The sequence below is a fragment of the Leptosomus discolor genome, chromosome 1 (assembly GCF_034619465.1).
Source record: "Leptosomus discolor isolate bLepDis1 chromosome 1, bLepDis1.hap2, whole genome shotgun sequence".
Lineage (NCBI taxonomy): Eukaryota > Metazoa > Chordata > Aves > Leptosomiformes > Leptosomidae > Leptosomus > Leptosomus discolor.
Genome location: NC_141391.1, coordinates 1,474,889 through 1,497,499, shown reverse-complemented (window position 1 = coordinate 1,497,499; position 22,611 = coordinate 1,474,889). Strand labels below are relative to the sequence as shown.

The following is a 22,611-nucleotide window of genomic DNA, read 5'->3' as shown; positions in this document are numbered from 1 at the left end:
TGTGCCCCACGGACACCCAGCCCTGCAGCACCCCATGCTCACTGGATCCCCTTGCCCAGCATGGCTGCAACCAGGGCAGCAGGGAGCTGGGGACACACACACACACAGGGGACACCAGACCTCACCAGAAACGCCCACATCCCACGTCACATCACAGCGAGGCGAGAGGTGACGCCCTCCCTCCCATGTCATTGTCACAGCAGCACCCCAGGGCAGGAGTGGGGGGGGGGGGAGGCAAGAAAAAGGCGTTTTGGCATCTACTGACCTGCGCTGGGTTCGAACAATCAAGGGACGAGTCCCCTCTCCACTTACTGAGGCTCCGAGCCATCTACATCCCATCTCACCGGGGTTTTGGGCAACCAAAAAAAATAAATAAAGGACCAAACCTGGTCCCCTACCGCTAGCGACGGCGCTTCTGCTGAGGGGTCAGGATGAAACCCTTCCAAACAAAAAAAAAAAGAGCAAGAAGAAGGATGCCAAATCAGGGCAGGCCGACGAGTCTGCTGCTACTCCAGCTAAAAAAAGCAGGAAACCATATCCCGGGCTTGGAGATGCCAATCTTCCCATGCAAACAACTCCCTTCTTGTTTTTTTTGGAGAGTACCAGAGGGCTCAGGAACAGGCGGTCACAAATAGCAACTCCACGGCACCACCAAGGAAACATTCTCCAGCCCCGGCAACCATGCTGGTGTCCCCATGTTGGGATGGTGGTTCCTCTGGAGGGGACCCGGTGGTGGCCGTCCCCATGTTGGGATCATGACTCCTCCAGGGGGACCTGGTGGTGGTGATCCCCATGTCAGGATGGCGGCTCGTCCAGCAGGGAGGTAGTGGTGGCGATCCCCGCGTGTGGATGGTGGCTCTTCTAGGGGGGACCTTGTGGTGGCCGTCCCCCTGTCAGGATGGTGGCTTCTCTAGATCGGACTTGGTGGTGGCCATCACCCATTAGGACGGTGACTGCTCCAGGTGGGACTTGCTGGTGGCTGTTCTCACGCTGGCATGGTGGCTCCTCCTCCAGGGGAAACCTGGTGGTGGACACTGCCACAGATGTCCTTTTCGCAGCACATCCCCACAGAGATGTCCTAGCGTGGGGTTCATCGGTGTCTCGGATGTCACTGGTGGGGTGGAAGGCGGTGGCGGCCATCCCCTGGTTCTCAAAATGGGACATGCCCAGGGGCTCGGGGACATCACAGGACATGGGGGTCACACAAGCCCACCACGTTCCTGCCATCAACACTTCCATCCCTCAAATGAAAGGGATTCAACTTAAAATAATCTATGAGGCAAAGGGGGACACGCAGCTCGGGGACAACCCCATCTGCAACCAGGAACAGTGGTCACACAGCAACTGGTACCAGTGTGGGCAGGTACTGGGCAGACTGGGACCAGCCCCCCATCCCCCGGAAGCTGAGCAGCTCCGACGGGAGTTTGCACGAAGAGTGAGTTACTGGAATATTTTTACCCAGATGCTGATTTTCGTTCTCCCTCCCATTGGCTGGGCCGCAGTTCCCAAAGACCCAAAAGCAAACACGCTATTTTTAGAGGAGAGTTCATTTACTGGAGCCATTCCCTTTGAAATTCCTCACCCATCCTCTCCATGGAAACCGAGGGAGCACGGAGAAACAGCCCCACCGGGACCAACCATCAGAGCTTTAAAAAGAGCCACATGGAGGGAGAGGAGGTGGAAGGGGATGGTTTGTCTTCTCCGGACACATCCTGGCCTGGAAACGCCATGGTGGAAATCACAACGTATTTGCTTTAGTGGGTTCTGTCTGTGCAAGCTGGGCTTGATGCCTTCAGGAGGAGATGTCCAGGAAGATGGACCATGCCTGTATAGCCAGTGGGGCCTGTTGTCCTGTGTGGGTGGCTGGATGGGTGGTGGGGATGGATGGAGATTGGAGGAGATAGGTGGATGGATGGATGCATGGAGATGGATGGGTGGTGGTGGATGGAGATGGATGGATGGGTGGATGGAGATGGGAAGCTAGAGATGTATATAGGGATGGAGATGGGTGGGTGGAGATCGAATGGGGCTGGCTGGATGGATGGATGGGGATGGATGGGTGGTGGTGGATGGAGCTGGCTGTCTGGCTGGCTGGATGGATGGAGATGGGAAGCTAGAGATGTGTATATGGATGGAGATAGGTGGGTGGAGGTTGGTAAATGAATGGAGATGGATGGGTGGTGGTGGATGGAGATGGATGGATGGGTGGATGGAGATGGGAAGCTAGAGATGTATATAGGGATGGAGATGGGTGGGTGGAGATCGAATGGGGCTGGATGGATGGATGGATGGGGATGGATGGGTGGTGGTGGATGGAGCTGGCTGTCTGTCTGGCTGGATGGATGGAGATGGGAAGCTAGAGATGTGTATATGGATGGAGATAGGTGGGTGGAGGTTGGTAAATGAATGGAGATGGATGGATGGATGGATGGATGGATGGATGGATGGATGGATGGAGATGGATGGAAGGAAGGAAGAAAGGAAGGAAGGAAGGAAGGAAGGAAGGAAGGAAGGAAGGAAGGAAGGAAGGAAGGAAGGAAGGAAGGAAGGAAGGAAGGAAGGAAGGAAGGAAGGAAGGAAGGAAGGAAGGAAGGAAGGAAGGAAGGAAGGAAGGAAGGAAGGAAGGAAGGATGGGAAGAAGGGAGTCTCCTGTCCCGCTTTCCAGCGGAAAGCCCTGGGAGAAGGCGAAGAAACTCCGTACAGACCAAACCCCAGTGCCGCCCCGCTGCACCTTCCCTTCACATGACGGCACCACCTTCTCCAGCCTGAGTTTAGGAGAAGGCCCTGCTGCAGCTCCGAACTGTGAGAACTGCCCTGTCGGGACCTGCCTGGGCCGCGTGGGCGATGGAGCTCAGCAAGGAAGTCACAGCAAGGGGAGACCTCGGCACGTCACCCCTCTGCTTCCTCCAGTCCCACAGGGATCAGCATCTGCGGGAAACCTCCTGCTTTGGAGATACCCCTGGGAAAGGCTCTAAATCCCACAACCGTTGCAACGACGGACAACAAGACCCGGGAAGCTTTGAGCCTCCATCCCAGCTGAGTTTGGCGGGAAGGTACCACCGATGCACGGGCACGTCTCGGCGATGCCGACCTGCCGTTTCCCCTGCACCAGCAGAGCGGGGAGCGAGGCCGCCCCCTCCGAGCAGACGCTTCGGAGGCGTGCGGTTTTGCACGGCAAGGCCCAGGCACGAAGCCCTGCGCACGCATGCCGGCAGGGTGCAGGCGTGCAACGCACACGCCGGGTGTGTGCACCAGGAGCGCCGATGTCTCTGTGCACCCCTGCACCCCTGCACATGCACCCCAGCCCCTGGGAGCTCCCTGTGCGTCCTTGCACCTTCCAACTGGCACAACTGATCCCTTTACGCATCCTCGCAGCCTCATGCACCCTTGCACCGGCACCAGGGACCCCCCCCCACCGTGCACCCCTGCAACAAGGACCTCCCCGTGCACCCCTGCACGTGCACCCCAGCACCAGGGATCCGCCTCTGCACCCCTGCGTGTGCAGACCAGTGCCACCAGCCTTCTTTCGCACCCTTCCACAGGCACACCGGCACCAGAATCTCCCCGTGCAACTCCGCGTGTGCACACCAACACCCGAGATCTCCCTCTGGACCCCTGCATGGGCACCCCTGCACCAGGGACCTTTCCATGCACCCCTGCACATGCACCCAGCCACTGCAGACCTCCCTGTGCAGGGATGCACACGATAAGCAGCACCATGGATCTCCCCATGTCCCCCTGCATGTGCACCCTCGCACCAGCACCAGGAACCTCCCATGCACCACTGCATGGGCATCCCTGCGCCAGGGATCTCCCCATGCACCCCTGCACATGCACCCCAGCACTGCAGACCTCCCTGCGCAGGGGCAGCAGCACCGTGGATGTCCCTGTGCACCCTTGCACCTCCACCCCTCCACCAGGGACCTCCCCATGCACCCCTGCATGTGCACCTCTGCAACCAGGGGCCTTCCACATGTGCAGCCCTGCACCCAGGACCTCCCTGTTCACCCTTGCACCTCCACCCCTGCACCACGGACCTCCCCACGCACCCCTGCATGTGCACCCCCAGACCAGGGACCTCCCCATGTACCCCTGCATGTGCACCTCTGCAACCAGGGGCCTTCCAGACGTGCAGCCCTGCGCCCAGGACCTCTCTGTTCACCCTTGCACCTCCACCCCTGCACCAGGGACCTCCCCACGCACCCCTGCATGTGCACCTCTGCAACCAGGGACCTCCCCATGCACCCCTGCACATGCACCCCGGCACCTGGGCAGGGCGATGGGTGTCTCCGCAGGCTGGAAGCGGAGCTCACGCCAAGCCCGTCCCGGCCTCCCACCCTCGCTGCAGCCGCGGCGTCCCGCCAAGAGCCTGACCTTTGGGCCAGGTGGCCACGGGCCAAGGCCGGCCCCCGGCACCGAACTCAGCCCAGCGCTAACCCTCTCGCTCCAGGGACGGATCCTGCCCCACCGTCACAGGGCACCCCCCGCCCATGGGGTGCCACCTTGGGGTGCTGTGGCTCGAAGGATGGGTATCCTGGCTGGGCCACCCTTTCTGTTGAAGTTTGCTGCCTAATTAATTAGATGCTTTTAATTAAAGTGGGGGTGGGGACAAGGAGTGAGGGGGTGGCTCTGGGTGACACCAGACATGTCCTCTGTGTCACCAAGGGCATTCAAAACGCTGGCAGAAGGGAAGGGAATGGGCACAAATAGGCACAGTTGCGGGGATTTTGGAACCAGGGAAGGAAAGGGGCAAAAATGGGCAGAGTTAAGGGGATTTGGGCTGGTTCGCCCCTCCCGGCTGCGTCGCTTGGCCCCACGCTGGTAGGCCCAGCATCGCTCCGTGTTGCTCATCGGTAGCATCACCCACAGGCGACGTCAGCCAGCTTCTCCTCGCTCCATCCCGCCTCCGACCTCCCTCTGAAGGGCGGCGGGGGCTGCCTGCGTGCCTCAGTTTCCCCCCACCCCCACCCCGGCACCTCGCTGAGCACGGCGGAGCCAGGGGCACAAAAACCGGGCGAGCCATTGGCGGAGGCACTGGGAGAGGAAAGCTAAGATTTACCCATTGCCATCCTCCTCCCCGCAACGGCTTTAATTATAGATTTCCAGTACCGCCGAAAAATGAGAAAACTCCCAGCCACGGCCCAAAACCTGGTTTCTATGGAGATTTACGGAAAGGCAACGGAGGGATAAATAGGTCCAAAGATGCCAAACTTTGGCCAAGGCGTGTATGTCCGGTGCGTGGATCCGGCCCTCGAGCTGTCCCCAAAGTGAGGATGAGCTTCTGGAGGATGAGCCACGCCGGGGTAAGCTCGGATGCTCAGGAGGGATGGGGGGGTTTTACGCAAGCAGCCCTGGGAACGTGACCCCAGCGTTTCCCTCCAGGGATCCCCCTCCAACCCCAACGACTTTTTCGGGGTGCGTCCGCCCCGCTCGGGGAGCGGCAGGTGGGGAAGGCAGCGGCCGGGGCGCCAGGGGCCACGTTCCCACGACTCCTCCGCTCCCGCGAGGTGCTATATTTAAATCAATATTTTCCTGTTTAATCCAACTGCTGCTAAGTCAACAAACAGAGCATGGCAGCAAACATACCTAATTTTCCACCCCGTGCCGGACTCAGCCATGGGGGAAAGAAAGCTCCGAGGGGTGGCCAGCCTGGCATCCCATTCACAACATCACCCAGCAGCAAACGGACCCCAAAGCCACCCCAAAGGCACCCTTGCGTGGTGCCGGGCTGCTGCACACGTATGTGCATGGGTGTGCACACGTGTGCTGCCCACCCCAGCAGCTTAGGGGATGCTGGAGGCAGAAAAACTTCTCTACTTCGACTTTTTTTGTTGTTTTTTTTTTTCTTGCTTTCTTGAAAGCATCCTTTCTTCCCACAGCAGCCGCGCTGTGCGCCAGAGTGGGACATGCTGCTATCGGCTCCCAGGGAATTAAAAGCCTCGTGCCCAGCATCAGACACAGAGTGAAGGAGCTCTACTGCACCCAGGATGCCTTAGCCGGCTCCAGCCCCACAGAGGATCGCTGGAAAGCACCCAGGACAAACAGTCCTGCCGCCGAGGGAGAACAGCACGTTACCTCTCTCCGCCAGGATGTGCCGGGTGGCCGAACCCGGCAAATAGCCGGCATGGCAGTGCTCACCTCTGTGAAAACCACCAGAAAACCATGGGGGCTGGGAAAATATTCGGGGGGGGACGATGCTGTAGGGATGCTGGACCCCAGGAGAATATCTTGGCGGAATGATGCTGCAGGGATGCTGGACCCCAGGAGAATATCTTGGGGGAATGATGCTGCAAGGATGCTGGACCCCAGGAGAATATCTTGGGGGGATGATGCTGCAGGGATGCTGGAACCCAGGAGAATATCTTGGGGGAATGATGCTGCAAGGATGCTGGATCCCAGGAGAATATCTTGGGGGGATGCTGCTGCAGGGTTGCTGGACCCCAGGAGAATATCTTGGGGGGATGATGCTGCAGGGATGCTGGACCCCAGGAGAACATCTTGAGGAGCACGATGTTGCAGGGATGCCAGACCCCAGGAGAATATGTTGGGGGAGCAAGGTATATCTTGAGAGATAATATTTTGGGGGAGCATTGCCACACGCTTGCCAGACCCCATTATTATTCTCTTCCCAGCGCTGCCTGCTGGACCCCAGGACGAACGGACCATGACGTAGGACGGATGCTCTGACGCCCCCAAATCCCCAAGCGGCGATGACCACTTCCCCCAGCAGACGACCGACCCCGCGACGCCGGCCCTCTCCATCAAATTAGGGAGGGGGAAAAAAAAGATAAATAAAAACTAGAAAATAAACTTTGCCGTCAGGCAGGGAGCATGTAAATCTCTGCTCCCAGTCAGCCGTCCTGGTGCCAAGTTATATCCGGTCCTCGACGCTCTTGCCTATAATTAAAGCAGCTCCCTTGCAGGGCTCGGTTCCCCTCCACTCCCCCCCCCCCGGCCAAGGCTGGTGCCATCTGAAATAAAACATCCCAGCTTCACTATATAATAAATCAAAAAGAGAAATAAAACCCCTGGTTTCAGTTATGCTATGGCTGCAGCACAAAGAAATTCAAAGGCAGGAGCGAGATTTGAAGATACAGCTGTGGCGTTGCCCTTAAAAGGGAAAATTCGCACCCTCGCCGCTGAGGCCAGCGGGTTCAAGCAAGGTGAGGAGCAGCATCCACGGGGTCCAGCCCCGTGGGGTGGCCCATGTCCCCGAGGTGATGCTTGGCCAAACTGGGCTCCCAGTTGCCAGAGCCCAGTGCTGGAGTTGGTAAAAATCCACCTGAAATGACCCCAAAGTGACCAGAGTTGGAGGGGGGGCGTATGGGGGTGCAGGGTCAGCAGAGCACCCCTGATACCGGGGTGGGCACCACCCCTGGGGCACTGCAGGGAGCTGCCTGAATAAGAAATATCTCTTTGTAAATTATTAATATAAACCATGTATCATATCAACTTCACATGTTAATAATTTAGGAAGACGTATTTCTTTATAAAGAAATGCCGCCAGGTGCACTGCCTCACCTTGGGGACCTGCCGATGTCCCCAAGGTGCCACCAGCTGCGGCCCCGGGAGGCTCCTCGTTAGCCCACTTAATTGTAACGCTTGACACTTCAACAGCACCTTTCACCTCGAGATCAGAGAGGACAAGCGCCTTGCTCTGAACTGGTACGCTGGGCAAAAAACGCTGCAAAATTCACCCAAAAGTATTTCCAAGGGTGTTTTATGCAGGAGCCACGAGTTCTCAGCCACCAGTGGCCGTTGTCTGGCAATGGGGACACCAGCTGGGGAAGGAGATGGATGGGGGACAAAGCACCCCAAGAGAACATCTTGGGGGAATGATGCTGCAGGGGTGCTGGATCCCAGAAGAACATCTTGGGGGGCATGATGCCGCAGGGATGTTGGACCCCAAGAGAACATCTTGGGGGAATGATGCTGCAGGGGTGCTGGACCCCAAGAGAAAATCTTAGGAGCATGATGCTTCAGGGGTGCTGGATCCCAGGAGAACATCTTGGGGGGCATGATGTTGGAGGGATGCCAGATCCCAAGAGAATATCTTCAGGGAATAAAGCTGTGGAGATGCTGGACGCCAGGAGAATATCTTGGGGGAAAACGCTGCAGGGATGCCTGCCTCCAAGAAAATATCTTGGGGGAATATTCCAACCTGCTCCAGGTGAACCTGCTTTGGCAGGGGGTTGGACTAGGTGATCTCCAGAGGTCCCTTCCAACCCCTGCCGTTCTGTGAGTCGGTGGAAGGACACAGGGATCTGGATTTTGGAAGCGTGCAAAGAAAAACATCTCTACTGCATGTGGCTCTGCCCCGGCCAGCAAGGGTTACGCCGTCAGGCTCAGCCCTGGGGACTTCACGCTTGGTTGCTGGCGGCTGTTGAAGGGAACGGTCCAGCCCGTCCTCTTAAATCGGCATCAAAGCAGGGCGAGAGAGCCCTGCCAGCCCCGCTCCCCGCGAACTATCGGCTCATCCCCCGCAGGAACGGGTATTTCTGGGCTTCGCCCGGAGCTATTAAAAGCCCCGTGGGTGCCGGCACTGCTGTGCCGCAGGAGGAGGTGGCGCTTCCAAGCACTTCCCAGCACAAACACCCGGAGTGATGGGAACCCAAGTCCATTTTCGAACAACAGCGATGCCAAAAACCCAGCCCAGAAAAGACCCCAAAGCACACGGCCGCACGCCGGGGCGAGCGCACCTTTGCATCCCCCAAGCAGCCTTAATTCTTCCACGGACAGGATAAAACTTTACCCATCGATAAAATACACAGCGCAGGCACAAAAATAGTTTTTCCCCTTTTTCCCACGCTGCCGACACGGCAAAGCTCACAGTTCCGGTCAGAGGGATGGCGATTTTTCTGGGGAGGAAAATGCCGATTTGCTCAATAGTGGGTATGAGATGGGGAATCCCAAGGAAAAGGACCATTCAAGCCTTCCCTGCCAAGGAAACGGCGATCTTTGGTTCAGCATCTTGGCGCCAGCCAAGAGCACACCCGTTTACCAGGACCTTATATAACATCACCGGGAGATGCCATATATAAATATAACATGTAATGTATATATCCATCAAACCACCTTCCACCAAAATTTGGCGCTCTTTAACCCGAAAACTGCTCCTTCCCACCCAAAAATCACCTTTTATGGGGGGAGGTCGCTCCTACAAACAAGAGCTCGTCCCCTTGGGATCGCCTGAAAGGGCTGGGAAGGCTGTTGGCCACCCAGCAGCGCATCTGCAGGCGGGAATTTGTCCCCAGTGAGGGACACGCGAGGGACCCCCAAAGCCACCACCACTTTGGAGGGGTCGCGCACCCCGTGAAACGAAGGTATTTTTAGGACGGATGGGCACTTACCACCTGCGGCTTGGTCCGGGGGCCGTGTTCGTCGGGCGGCCGTGGGCACCGGGGCAGTCGCGGTGGCGGGGCGGCGGGCGGAGAGCGGGGTCCATCCCCGGGACTGGGGGATGCATCACCTGAGTTGAGGGCCAGCATGTACCGCTTGGTGACATCCTCCAGCGAAGGGGGTTGGAGGGTCGCGAAGGATTTGCCAGGCGAGCGGCTGGCAGCTGGCGCGGGGAGGTGGCTGTGATGGCTGGAGGGGACGTGCGGCTCAGGGACGGTGATGGGGACGAAGGTGGCGGGCTCGCTGGTGTGACGGACGTGCTTGGTGGCCGGGCGGCTCTTGGTGAGGACGGCGGGCACCGGCGGCGGTTGGTTTTCCTGGTGAGCCGCGCGGTTGGAGCGCTTCTTGGAGCTGCGCCGGGCGATGCGAGGGGACAGCACATCAGCCAGCTTAGGGTCAAAGCCGTAGCCGCGGCCGGTGCCTGGCGCTGTTGGCTGTGCCGAAAGGATGGGCTCGCTGCTGGACGGTGGGATGCTGGGCTCCAGCTCGCTGATGGCCTCACCGGGACCTTCGAAGGCACCAGCCGGCAGCTCGCCGCGGCGGCTGGGGTCGCTCAACGACTTCTTCTTGATGGTCTTGCCGTTGCCTTTCTCATCGATGAGCTTAGCCATGGCGCCGGGCTGGCTGACGATGGTTCGGATGAGGCTGTTGTAGTCCCGCGGCCCATCGCTGCCGAGCGACAGGTCGCTGCCCGCGCTGCCCGCGCTGCCCGCGATGGTGGTGGGTTGGGGGATGCCCGCCTTGGCGCTCAGCGAGCCCAGGAGGTTGCTGTCAACGGAGAAATTCTTCGCCTCCTCCGCCACCGAGCATCTCCGGTGGGGCATGGGGTCGCTCAGGGAGCGGTAGGGCTCGGCGCCACCCTCGCCGCCACCCTCCATCCCATTGGCACCCGCCGAGGGGAACTTACGGCGGCGCCGCAAGCTGCCGGGGGTGCTCGGTGTCTCCGATTTGCCAGCTGGAAGGTCTTCAACCGCTGATGCCGAGTGAGCGGGCAGTGGCGTTTCGGTGTCGCTGGCTGCCGGCCCGGCATTGGGCAGTGTCCAGGCGTCCACGGCCTCCCGCAGGTCTTGGAAGGGCATCCCCACAGGCTCTGGCTCCGTGACGATGCCCTCGTCCGTCACACTTGACTCATGACCCGACAGCTCCTCCACGGATTTCCTTCGAGCGAGGTTCTCCTCCGAATCCACTTCCTTCAAACACTGCGTGCTCTCCGCCCGTCCCCGAAGGGTCACGTCTGTCGTCCCCGTCGGTGCCACCACCTCGGCGCTCTCTACACCTCCACTGTCCTTCTGCTCAGCCGTGAAGCTGTAGTCCTGCTGGGAACCCATCCTGCTGATCTTCTCAAAGACCTGCCTTGCTTCCTGGATGTACTGGTCCTGGATGACCATGGGGAGAGCATCCTTGTCCCCCCGCTGTCCCCCATCCGAAGCCACCTGCTCCTGGCTGTCCGCGGTGGCCAGGAGGAGCTCGGAGGAGCTCTGCTTCATGGTGCTCTGTAGGAAAAGCCGCCGCGTCCCCAGTTTTTCGGAGCAGGTGAAGGACTTGGCGCGACGCAATGTGGCCGTCAGGTCCTTGAGGGTTGGTCGCTCGCCTGGCGCCCAGCGGTTGAGGGGCTGAGTGGTGCCGCGGCTGCCTGGGGAGGGGTTGGCGACGCCGGAGCAGCCGTCGGAACCCGCGTCAAGGCCGATCCTCACCCCTTTCTTCTTCACCTTCAGCTCCGAGAGGTCTGATTTGAGGAAGCTGAGGAGCGTCAGGGTCTCGGTGGCAATGTCAGGGTTGGACAAGGACTTGCGGTGCTTGGCCCGCTCGCCTTCCAGCCCCGGCTGGTGCAGGCTCTCACTCCCAAAGTCCGGTTTTGCCTTGGCTGTGCCCTGCGGCAGCTTGGGCCGGACACGGACCGCTGGCTGTCCCCACGCCAGGCCATCGCTCGTCCCAAAGCTGGGGGATCGATAGACACCGTAGCCTGCCTGGAGAGTCCGTCCCAGGTTGGGACAACAGCTCCCCAGCTGCTCCTCTTCCTTCAGCGTCTCCGTGCTGGAATAACGACTGCTGCTCCGCGACCCACCGGGGCTGCCGAAGGGCGGGATGTTCACCTTGGAGACGCGGGCCACGGCGGGCAACGGGTGACGGGGGACGACCCTCGCGCAGCCTTCAGCCTCAGCATCGCCGCCGCCGCCGCCGCCATCCGCCGTTGGGCTCTCCCAACCACCGCTCTCCTTCTTCTTCTTCCGGGCGGCGCGGTGCCGGTGGGCACCGGTTTGCCCTTCGCCTTCGCTGCCGGACGAAGCGCGGGGAGAACGGGCCGCCGTGGCTTCGCCTTCCCCGTTGGAGCGGGGCGATGGGGAGGAGGAGGAGGAGGAGGGTGGTTGCGGTCGAGTCGAGTTATGCCAGGAATGCGGGCCGGGCTCCGGCGGAGCTCCGCGGGGAGAACGGAGAGCCGGGTGCGGGACGCGGCTGCGGGGTGGAGGCGGCGGCGGCGGGGGAGCTCCGCGACCGCTCCCGCTTCCACTCCCGGCGCCGGGGCCGCTTCCAGCCCCGTTGCCGTTCCCCATCCCGCTGCCGGGCCCATTCCCGGTCCCGTGGCCGGTTCCCCCCGGAGGTTGCCGGCAGCTTTCCCCGAAGAGTTTCCGCATCGCCGGGACGCTGGGCCAACGCGGCGGCGGCGGCTCCGCGGTTAACCCCGGGCCCGGCGGCGACGACGACGGCGGCGGCGGCGGTGGCGGAACCGGGGAGGGCGGTTGAGCCCCGGCATGAACCGGGCCCGTTGGCTCCGGCTCGGTAAAACGAAGCGAAAGCTGCCGTACCGAAGGGGCCAGGCTGCCCAAAGCCCGGCCCGGTTGTTGCTCCGCGATCGACGCTGAAACTTTCCTACCCGGGAAGAAGAAGAAGGAGGAGGAGGAGGAGGAGGAGGAGGAGGAGGAAGGCGGGGAGGAGGCGGGCAGGAGCCACCGACCCGCCGCTACCCCCCGGCCGCTGCCCCCCTCCGCCATTGTCTGCCCCCCCCCCCCCGCCGCCGCCGCCGCCGCCGCCGCCGCCTCCGCCCGCCCCCCGGCCCCGCCGCCGCCGCGCCCCGGCCCCGGCCCCGCCGCAGGCACCGCCCGGCCCCGCTCCTCCTCCGGGCTGCCAGCGGGCTTCATCCCTCCCGCTTTGTTTTCTCTCTCTTTTTTTTTTTTTTTTTTTTTTTTTTTTGGCTTTTCCTCCTCCCTCACCCCCCTGCTTTTTTATTTGTTGCATTCAAATAAACTTTCCTCCCCGGAGGCGGGGTTTCCTCCCGCGGAGGGGGAGGGTGGATGGTTGGAGATTTTGCCCTTTTTTTAAAAAAAAATATTTATTTAATTTTTCCTTTTTTTTTTTTGGGGGGGGGGGTGGTGGGGGCCGCAGAGCTGCCCTCCTGCTCCCGGGCCAAGCAGGAGCACTCCGCATGCCCCCCGCATCCTTCACGCCCCCCCCCCCCCCGCATCCTTCACCCACCCCCCCGCATCCTTCATCCACCCCCCGCATCCTTCATCCCCCCCCCGCATCCTTCATCCCCCACCCCGCATTCTTCACCCCTCCACACTGCATCTTTCACCCCCCCACTGCATCCTTCACCCCCCCCCCATTCTTCACCCCCCCACTGCATCCTTCACCCCTCCACTGCATCCTTCACCCCCCCCCGCATCCTTCATCCCACTTCATCCTTCACCCCCCCCGCATCCTTCATCCCCCGCATCCTTCTTCTTCCCCCCCACCACATCCTTCATTCCACCACCCCGCATCTTTCACCCCCCCCCCCCCGCATCCTTCATCCCCCCCACTCCACACTCTTCACAAACCCCCCTGCATCCTTCACCCCCCCCCGCATTCTTCACCCCCCCCCCATTCTTCATCCCTTCCCTCCACCTCCTCGCAGCTTTTCTTTTTTTTGTTTTTTTTTTTTTTTTGTTTTTTTTTTTTTTAGGGGAAAACAGAATAAATAGACGAAAATTTGGGTGCCAGCCAGAGGTCCTTCCCTTTGCTGTGGCTTTCTCTGGCCCCCGCTTTGCAACTTATCTCGGGGATGGCAGAACACCTTGTTCCCAACTCGCAAAGAGCCCCGGCGACACGCTGCCCTGCGAACAGACTTTCTCCTGGATTTTTTAGTGTCAGCTTGTCAGCACTTGCTATTTGCAGCCTGTAACCCCCTTTTCCCCCAAGACGCCAGATTTCTCGCTGGGGATGTGAAAAATGTGGTGGGGCAGTGGATGGAGGAGCTGAGGCCTTGGCAGCGTGGATGGGGCTGGAGAAGTCCTGGCTGCACGAAGGATATTGCTGGCACAAAAAACTGGTCAGGATTTAAAAAAATAACCCAACACCACCGCCTCGACCCAACCCCCATTTTTCAGGACCTAAAAAGTGCCTCTGGCGATGCCCTGAGTTGCACCACCCTGGCGGGTATTCCTTCCCCGGCTTTCCCTTCCCTCCCTCCACCCTCCTCCCCTGGTTCCCCCAGGGCTAGGTGTCTCCCGGCCGTAAGGACGATGCCCCCATGATGTCCCCATGGTCATCTGGCGCTCAGGATGGGATTTTGGGAAGAGCCACGCATTTCATCCCCTCCTGGTGCTGTAGGAGCTGATCCTCAGGCTGCTCGTGTTGAGCATCTCACAAGCAAAGATGTTTTGAAGCACCCACCCCGTCTCTAAAGCACCCCGCTGTGCCCGTCACCCTGGCTTCTAGGCCTGGTGGTACCAAGGGAACTGCTGACAGGTCCCCAAGGCCGAGCAGGACGTGGTCAGACCCAAAGTGATCTCCATGTGCCTCCTACCCTTAAAAACATCCAAAATTGGCAATTCTACCATCAGGGACCTGATTGGGGTGTCCTGGGGTGGCTGGATGTCACCGTCCGAGCCCATGGTGTCCCTGCAGCCACCACTAGCCTTTTGAGGAGCTGCTTATTTTTTTTCCCCTCAGAGCTTTAGTGTGGTTAGATTTTGGCCAGCCACCTCGTCCCGCGGGTGCTGTCCAGACGTGGGGTGGTGTGATGGAGCAGGGCTCCTCCACCCCTCCCTGGAGCCCGGTGGGCACCCCCCGACCCAGCTGGATTTCTCCAAATCTAAATATTTTGCGCCCTCTCCTGGGTCCGGATGGCGTGGCCCGGCGCCTCCCACCCTGTCACCTTCCTTTGGTCTTGGGAGGAGATGGGGACACCAGGCTGGGTTTGTCCCACCGGTCGCCGCTCTCACAGACAATCCCCCCCCCCCGCCCCCCCAGCATTTTGCCCTTCGCCTGCAGGACCCCAAAAATACATCAGAGGAGATTTTGGCACGGATGAGCTCTGGCCAAGGGAAAGCCCAGGGCTGGCTTTGCCTCCTCCTCCATCACGTTCTGTGCCCTAACCCAAAGCCGTTGTCACAATGCAGGGTCCTCCCAACCAGGACACGGCCACCGCTCCTGCAGAACGAGGCAGTTGGAGACAACGCCGTCGCAGGATCCCCCTGTTCCAGCCCGCCGCGACGCTGAGGTCCTTGAGCAGCGCCCACGAGACGATGACCACCCTGGGCCCTTTCCTCATCCTCGCAACAGCAAGGAGCCACTCTGGGACCACCAACCCTGCATTCTGGTGGCTGGGTCCCCGAGGAAGACGCGGCGCGCTTGCGGGGAGCAAGTCGGGATGAAGTCAGGGCGCTTGGCTGGGTGCAGGCAGGGAAGCTGGAGGGGCACTCGTCCCTGGAGATCTGAAGCGAATTGCTTAGATCGATTTAGACGTGATTATTACTGTCAGATAACCTGCGGGAAATGCAGCAAACCAGTTATCCCTATCCATATCTAATATGTATGCATACTAAATATACATACATACACCGTATAGATAGATATAGCGCATTCAGGGCAGAGAATATCTGCTCTGCGTAGCCTGTGCTTGGCTCCAAACCGCCCCCCGCTCGCGGGAATCACAGGTCTGTGCGTACAGCGGGTGTCAATGTGTGTCCAGACCCACCTGAAAAAGGAGGGGGGGTTTATTTTATACATCCTACATGTTAAAGAAGACTTGCAGAGCCATTAGTGGTACAACCCTGCGCTGTCAAAGCTCAAGCCCCGACCCAGCGTGGGGGTGGTGGAGAGGCCAAGCCAACACTGGGATGTTGGCATGGCCGAGGACACCGAGTAGCTCGGTGACGGGGATTTGCCGACGCTGGGCATTGTGGCTGGGTGTGCCGGCTCTGGTTTTTGTGGATCCTGGGTAGGAGGTGACAGCAGGGCACCAATAATGCCAGGATGGGTGGGATTCGGGGTGCTGGGCTAAGCAGAGAGCTGGACCGGGAAGTGCTGGAAGTCCCCAGGCAGGTGACAACACCGCTGGCTTGTGTCTAACCCAGCCCAAGGTCATCATTTGGGTGGGAAATCCAGCGTGGGTGTCCCAGTTGCCCTTATGTCCCTTTTCCCAGTTCCCACTCTGGCCACGGATGCTCTCCCACCATTTTGCAGCACCAGCGGTACCAGGGGGTCCATGTCTCTTACTGGTGTAGCCCCATTCTGGGGACTGGGGGATAGGCGTGTCCCAGTATTACCCCAAAAAGACATCCGTGACACTGATCTTGAGCTGGAGAAACACACGGCCCCGTGTTCCCCAGACAGGTACGAGCTGAACTAAACCCTCTCCAGCCTTTGCTTGGCCCCATCAGGGAAGCTTTAGATGAGAAGGGGGAGAAATCCACCCCCCGCGGCTCGCCCTGAGCCAGCGTCCTCCATGGTCCCACTGTGTTCTCCATGGTCCCACCAGGGTTTTTTATTGCATCAGTGGCTTGGCCACCAGGGAAACGTGGTGCTAAGCTTCTCAAACTGAGCAACGAAGCCAGAGAGAGGACACCGAATCTGTGCCATGATGGGGTTGATACTGCACCCCTGTGGGCTGGAGATGGGATGAAAGTGCTGAAAGCTTGGGAGACGCCGTCCTCCTGTCCTGCAGCACATCCCCAGATGAAGCCATCTCTGCTCCGTGGAGCTGAAAGCCAAAATTGCTCCATGCCTGGTCCTGGTGACACTGAGGCGGCCCTTGTCCTCGCCTAGGAGCCGTAGGTAACGCAGTGGTCATGCCGCCACTTGGAGCTCATCTTGTCGAGGAGGTAGCGGGTGCTTTCGCGAAATTTGCGTTGGGTGAAGTAGAAGAGGATGGGGTCGAGGACGCTGTTCATGCTGGCGAAGGGGCGCGTGCACTTGTAGGCGATGGCAAACGCCTGTAGAGCCGGGCAGGGCAGGCTGGGCGAGGAACGGACGATCAGGTAGATGGTCTTAGTGAGGTGGAAGGGGAAAAAACTGATGGAGAAGACGATGACCACGATGATGATCATACGCACAGCTTTGTCCTTCCTCTTGTGCACCGCCAAGCCGATCAGCTCGTCCTTCTGGCACAGGATCCGGGCCATGCTGCAGTAGCAGGCGAGGATGGCCCCGAAGGGCAGGAGGAAGCCCGTGACGGTGAGGGTGATGCCATAGGGGAAGTAGGCGGCGGAGCGATCCGGCGGGCTCAGGTCATAGCAGACGGTACGGTTCCTCTGGGTGCCGGTGGAAGCGAAGATGAAGGTGGGCAGGCACTGGGCGATGACGATGAACCACACCGCAGCGCACACCAGCCACGTCAGCTTCTTCCCCTTCTTCTTGTGCCACGAGGCCAAGGGGTGGCAGATGCCCAGGTACCGCTGGACGCTGATGCAGGTGAGGAAGAGGATGCTGCCGTGTAGGTTGGTGTAGAACTGGAAGCGGACGAATTTGCAGGTGAAGTCCCCAAAAGGCCAATAATCCTTCTGGGTGTAGTTGTAGATGAGGAGCGGGAGGGAGCAGACATAGAGCAGGTCAGCCGTGGCCAGGTTCAGCATGTAGATCATGGTGCGGCTGAGCGCCTTCCGGGCCACCCAGATCTGCCCGATGACCACGGCGTTCAAGGGCAACCCCACCATGAACACCACCGAGTAGACCAGGGGCAGCAGGACCTGCTTGAACTCCTCGTGGAAGGTGCACGAGTTCCTCCCAGCACCCACGAGGGCCGTCAGGTTGGCCGCCATGGTGGTGGTCCCCTCGGCCAGCGTCCTCTCTGCTGGTGTAGCCCCTCAGCAGCGCCTGCGAATGACAAAGGGGATGGTTGGTGACTCGGCTGCGTGGTGCCACATCCACCCCAGCAGGATGAAACCGGACCGGTGCGTGCAACCCCATAGCCCCATCCGTCTGGGCCGCGGCAACCCCTGGTATCCACATGGGCTGGGGGATGAAGGGATGGGGAGCAGCCCTGGGGAGAAGGACCTGGGGGTGCTGGTGGATGAAAAGCTGGACATGAGGCAGCAACGTGCGCTGGCAGCCCAGAAAGCCAACGGCCTCCTGGGCTGCACCCAGAGCAGCGTGGCCAGCAGGGCGAGGGAGGGGATTCTGCCCCTCTGCTCCGCTCTGGTGAGACCCCCCTGCAGGGCTGCGTCCAGCTCTGGGGGCACCAGCACAAGACAGACACGGAGCTGCTGGAGCGGGTCCAGAGGAGGCCACGAAGATGCTGAGGGGCTGGAGCAGCTCCCTGTGAGGACAGGCTGGGAGTTGGGGGTGTTCAGCCTGGAGGAGAGAAGGGGCCGGGGAGACCTTAGAGCGGTTTCCAGTGCTGAAAGGGGCTGCAGGAGAGGTGGGGAGGGACTCTTGGTCAGGGGGTGTGGTGATGGGATGAGGGGTGACGGTTTCAAACTGAAAGAGGGGAGATTAGATGAGATACTAGGAAGAAATTCTTCCCTGTGAGGGTGCTGAGGCACTGACATGGGTTGCCCAGAGCAGCCGTGGCTGCCCCCTCCCTGGCAGGGCTCAAGGCCAGGCTGGATGGGGCTGGGAGCAACCTGGTCTGGTGGGAGGTGTCCCTGCCCAGGGCAGGGGGGTTGGACTGGATGGTCTTTGAGGTCCCTTCCAACCCAAACCCTTCTGTGGTTCTACAACTGTAAAACCATGACGATGGATTTAGGGGTCCACCAGGAGAGTGAAGGTGAAGAGAGCGGGGGTGGTGGCACACAGGGCAGTGCGGTGGCCGTGATCACCGCCATGATCCTTCCCCCGACACTCACACCCCCGCAGAAGGCCAAACCGCCCTCGTACCAGTGCAGGAGAGGAAATCATGGCATGGCGTCCTGCTCCTCTGCAGGGGGTGCCAAAACCCTACAGCCGGTCACCCGAGCGAGCTGCGTCCCCTAAGTTTCCGGAGATGCCACCTGCACGGAGGCCAGCATGACCCACAGACATCCTGCAGTTACTTTTATCCAAGAATAGGGTCTGGTGACACTCTGGTCCCGGAAGTTTTTGGTTTTGTGGGCTAAGAGAGCCCATCCACGTGGCCTCAGGGCTGCTCGGAGCTGGGGAAGAGGCCATCTGCTTTCCTCAGAGGCTGAGACTAGCGCAAAAGACGTGGTCCTACGGCGTGAAGAGACCCCTGACCCCAGCCACGTCACTTGGCCGAATCCCTCGCTGTGCCACCCATGGGTGCTGCACCCTCCCGGGTCGCACCGAGCTACTTCTCCTTCCTCCTCTCGCTTCCTCCGTCGCCGGCAGACCTGCGGTGGTGCGGGGCCAGGACTCGCTTCCCCCTGCACGCCCCGGCGGCCACCCTGATGCCTGGAGGGGACGAGCTTGCCTGGAAATGGGGTGGCCGGTGTCTATGTGCCGGTTGGGAAGGGAAACTGAGGCAGGGAGGGAAGAGGCCGAGCTCCAGCCAGGTACACGGGGCAGAGGGGACCGTGGGGACAGACGCAAGTCCAGGGGCCATCCCGTTGTACCACCCTGGTGGCCCCATTTCAGGTCTTTGGGGATTTACCAGCCCCACAGCACAGCCTGGCCATGGGGCTAGGCTCGGGAAGAGCGTTGGGGACACACACAAGGCTCCCCCATTTTTTTTAGGGGTGCTCCAGGCTTGTAGATCAGTCCCCCTCTGCTCTCCCTGCTGCCACATGTCCCTCTGGCACCCTGTTGATTCCCCTGCACCCCAGTGAGCCCCCCCTGCATCCCATTGAGCCCTCTGCAACCCCCTGAGCCCCCTGGCACCCTGCCCCCTGCCGAGCCCCCCCTGCACCCTGCTGGGTTTCCTGCACCCCACTGCACCCCGTTGTCCCCCCAAACCGCAGGCAGTCCCAGCCCCCACCTCTGCCACCTCCAAGCCAATAGGTGCCCCAGGGCTGTGAACTGCCACATCCCCTGGGATGCCCCAAATCTCCCCGGGGACCCCAGGCCGGGGAAGCACCCACCCAGCCCCCCCACCCCGGGCACCCACGGGAGCCTCTGCCACCCCACCCGTGCTTGCAGGAGCACCGCGGTGACACTGGGGACAAAGTGGCTGGCAAGAGGGGTCGTGGGGGACCTGGGAGCGCGTCTTACCTGCTGGAGTGCCAGTGGGTCCCAGGGGGTGCCACAGGGTGCTGGGACCTGCTGCTCTGCCCAGCACCCGGCCACATCTGGGGCCTCGGGGTGCTGCGCTCGCCCCGCCGAGCTTCCGCTTTCCACCCAACGGCAGCGCCGCGGGGCGACGTGGAACGGAAACCTGGGTGGCAGGGTGGGCACCCACGGTGCTGCCGCGGGGCACGGCACGGCAGGGTGGGCACCAGGCTGGGTGGCATGGCCCCGTGGGTGCTGTGCGGCACGGCGTGGCGGGGGGGGGACACTGCACGGCACGGCACCGTGGGCACCGCGTGGCACTGCGGGGTGGGCACTGCACCACGTCCTACGGCGCTGCGCAGCAGGGTGGGCACCGCACGGCATGGCACGGCGCTGCATGGCACTGCATGGCACAGCACCACGGGCACTGCAGGGCAGGGCAGGCACTGCACCGTGCTGCATGGCACAGCACTGCATGGCACTGCATGGCACAGCACCACGGGCACTGCAGGGCGGCACGTTGGCACTGCACCGTGCTGCATGGCACAGCACCATTGGCAGAGCACCACGGGCACTGCAGGGCAGGGCAGGCACTGCACCATGCTGCACGGCACAGCACTGCATGGCACAGCACCGTGGTCACTGCAGGGCGGCACGTTGGCACTGCACCATGCTGCACGGCACAGCACTGCATGGCACTGCATGGCACAGCACCACGGGCACTGCAGGGCGGCACGTTGGCACTGCACCGTGCTGCATGGCACAGCACCATTGGCACAGCACCACGGGCACTGCAGGGCAGGGCAGGCGCTGCACCATGCTGCACGGCACAGCACTGCATGGCACAGCACCACGGGCACTGCAGGGCAGGGCAGGCACTGCACCATGCTGCATGGCACAGCACTGCATGGCACAGCACCATTGGCACAGCACCACGGGCACTGCAGGGCAGGGCGGGCACTGCACCATGCTGCATGGCACAGCACTGCATGGCACAGCACCATTGGCACAGCACCACGGGCACTGCAGGGCAGGGCAGGCACTGCACCACGCTGCACGGCACAGCACTGCATGGCACTGCACAGCACTGCATGGCACTGCACAGCACTGCACGGCCACGTGGGCATGGCATGGCACGGCACAGCCCACGCCAGCAACTCCATCACGGCTCCACATCCCCGTCCCCTGCACCCATACGTGTGCCCCCTATACACACACATGCAGCCTCCCTACACACGCATAGACACGCGTGGACATGCCCCACACATGGTACCCCCCCCCATGCACCCACCCTGCACCCCCAAAAGAGCCTTGCCTGGACACCAAGGGACATCCAGGGCTGGCAAAAGCCACCGGGGCAGGGAATGCGCCCCAGACCCACCTTGGGCCCGCTGGGATGCATCCTGGCATGCCCAACTGTGCCACCAGACCCATGAAGTTTTGGCTCTTCTCCCCCATTTTTGGGGTCTCTTCCCCCATTTTTGGCTCCTTCCAAAGGCAAACATCTGGGGCAGATGGTGGGGACAGGGAGGTCACCTGGCATGGTGGCACCAAGAGGAGGAAGATGCTCCAGTTGCCTTGGCCCCTCTTGCTGCAGCCACACAAGGGAAACTGAGGCACGGGCACTGGGTTTGAAGCGAATCAGTGACGCCCCATTTGAACAGATTTGCTCCTGAAAACACCCCTTGGAGGGGTGTTTGTGGGGGCTTGCTAAGGGACATGCCCAAGGCTACGCATGCTCCTCTGTGGCAGAGGGCATCCGTAGCCAGAGCTGAGCCGAAAATACAATGAGCGGCTGAAAAACAAGGGACCCATCCCCTAAAAATGGCAAATAAGCAAAAAAACCTCTGTAAGAGGGAAATGGGGCACCAAACCCCAGTGCTGCCGGGCTGGGAGGGATAGGAAAGCCGGAGGTAAGTGGGAAAAAAATCCCTCTGGATCGTGGGAAAAAAATCCCTCTGGATCCTAGGAAAAACCCAGTTGCAGGGTGTGCCGAGCACAACCTTTCCGTCAGGCACCGGAGAATCCCCACCCCAACTGCACCCACGGCCTGAAGCCACCCGTAACCCCGCAATCGCAGCCTGCCATCGCCCGTGCGCGGAACCACATCAAGGCCTCCCCCTGCTGCCGTGCCCGTGGCACATCCCCGGGTCCTCAGCTGGCCTGGCAGATTATCCAAAAAGTCCCTTTTTTTTTTTTTTTTTTTTCCACCCAATTCACGGGAATCCCTATCAGCCCTAAAAGCAGACATCTGTGAGGTTGTGGAGACCTGGTCCTGGTGCCCTGACACCGCGGTGATGGGCGCCAGGCAAAACCCATCATGAAAAGAGACTTGCAGGGGGGGGGGAAAAGGGGTGCCCAGGGTATTGGGGTACTCTCTAGGATGGGATCACCCTTATCCGAGGCTTTTAAGGTGCCTGCAAAGGGGGAATGGGGTTAAGAGAGGTGCTTTCAAACTGTCTCATGCAAGCCCTTCTCTGGTGAAATTAGCTTTAATTAACACCCTGATATGAAAACAAAGGGGATTTCTGCAAGCTTGCTATAGGGGGAAAAATATTTTGGCTGCTGCTGCCCTCGAACAGGATCTAGGGGATGCCTTCCTCCCTTGGGAACCTTCCTCCTTGGTTTGCCCTGCCCTGGGAGGAGACCACGGCAAGGAGATCTTGGTGGCTTCACGGCAGAGCTGGGATGGTGGAGGTGAAAGTGAAAGCTCCAGCTCAGCAGATTTCAAAGGGGATGAAGGGGGGGATGCTCCCACTCCACAGGTCACCTGGCCAAAGCCACAAGGTCCCTGTCTCCAACCACCTCCTGGCCGGTCCCAGAACACCTTCAGGTGCCCATGGACATGGCCCACTTGCCCCAGAGTGGTTT

At 60.6% G+C, this 22,611-nt stretch overlaps 2 protein-coding genes across 2 annotated transcripts in view; both read right to left on the bottom strand.

Annotated features, from left to right (window-relative positions):
* The window catches only part of ARHGEF17 (Rho guanine nucleotide exchange factor 17), a 37,613-nt gene extending 25,224 nt beyond the window's left edge, over positions 1-12,389 (bottom strand). Inside the window, exon 1 of the mRNA XM_086481595.1 lies at positions 9,351-12,389. Within this exon, the coding sequence (XP_086337721.1) occupies positions 9,351-12,389 (3,039 nt within the window). The remainder of the gene's footprint in view (positions 1-9,350) is intronic.
* A 4,032-nt stretch (positions 12,390-16,421) lies between these two features.
* P2RY6 (pyrimidinergic receptor P2Y6) lies at positions 16,422-17,417 on the bottom strand. Its single transcript, XM_009955154.2, has one exon. The coding sequence runs from the start codon at positions 17,415-17,417 to the stop codon at positions 16,422-16,424; it is 996 nt and encodes a 331-aa protein (XP_009953456.1).
* Positions 17,418-22,611: the final 5,194 nt, after the last annotated feature.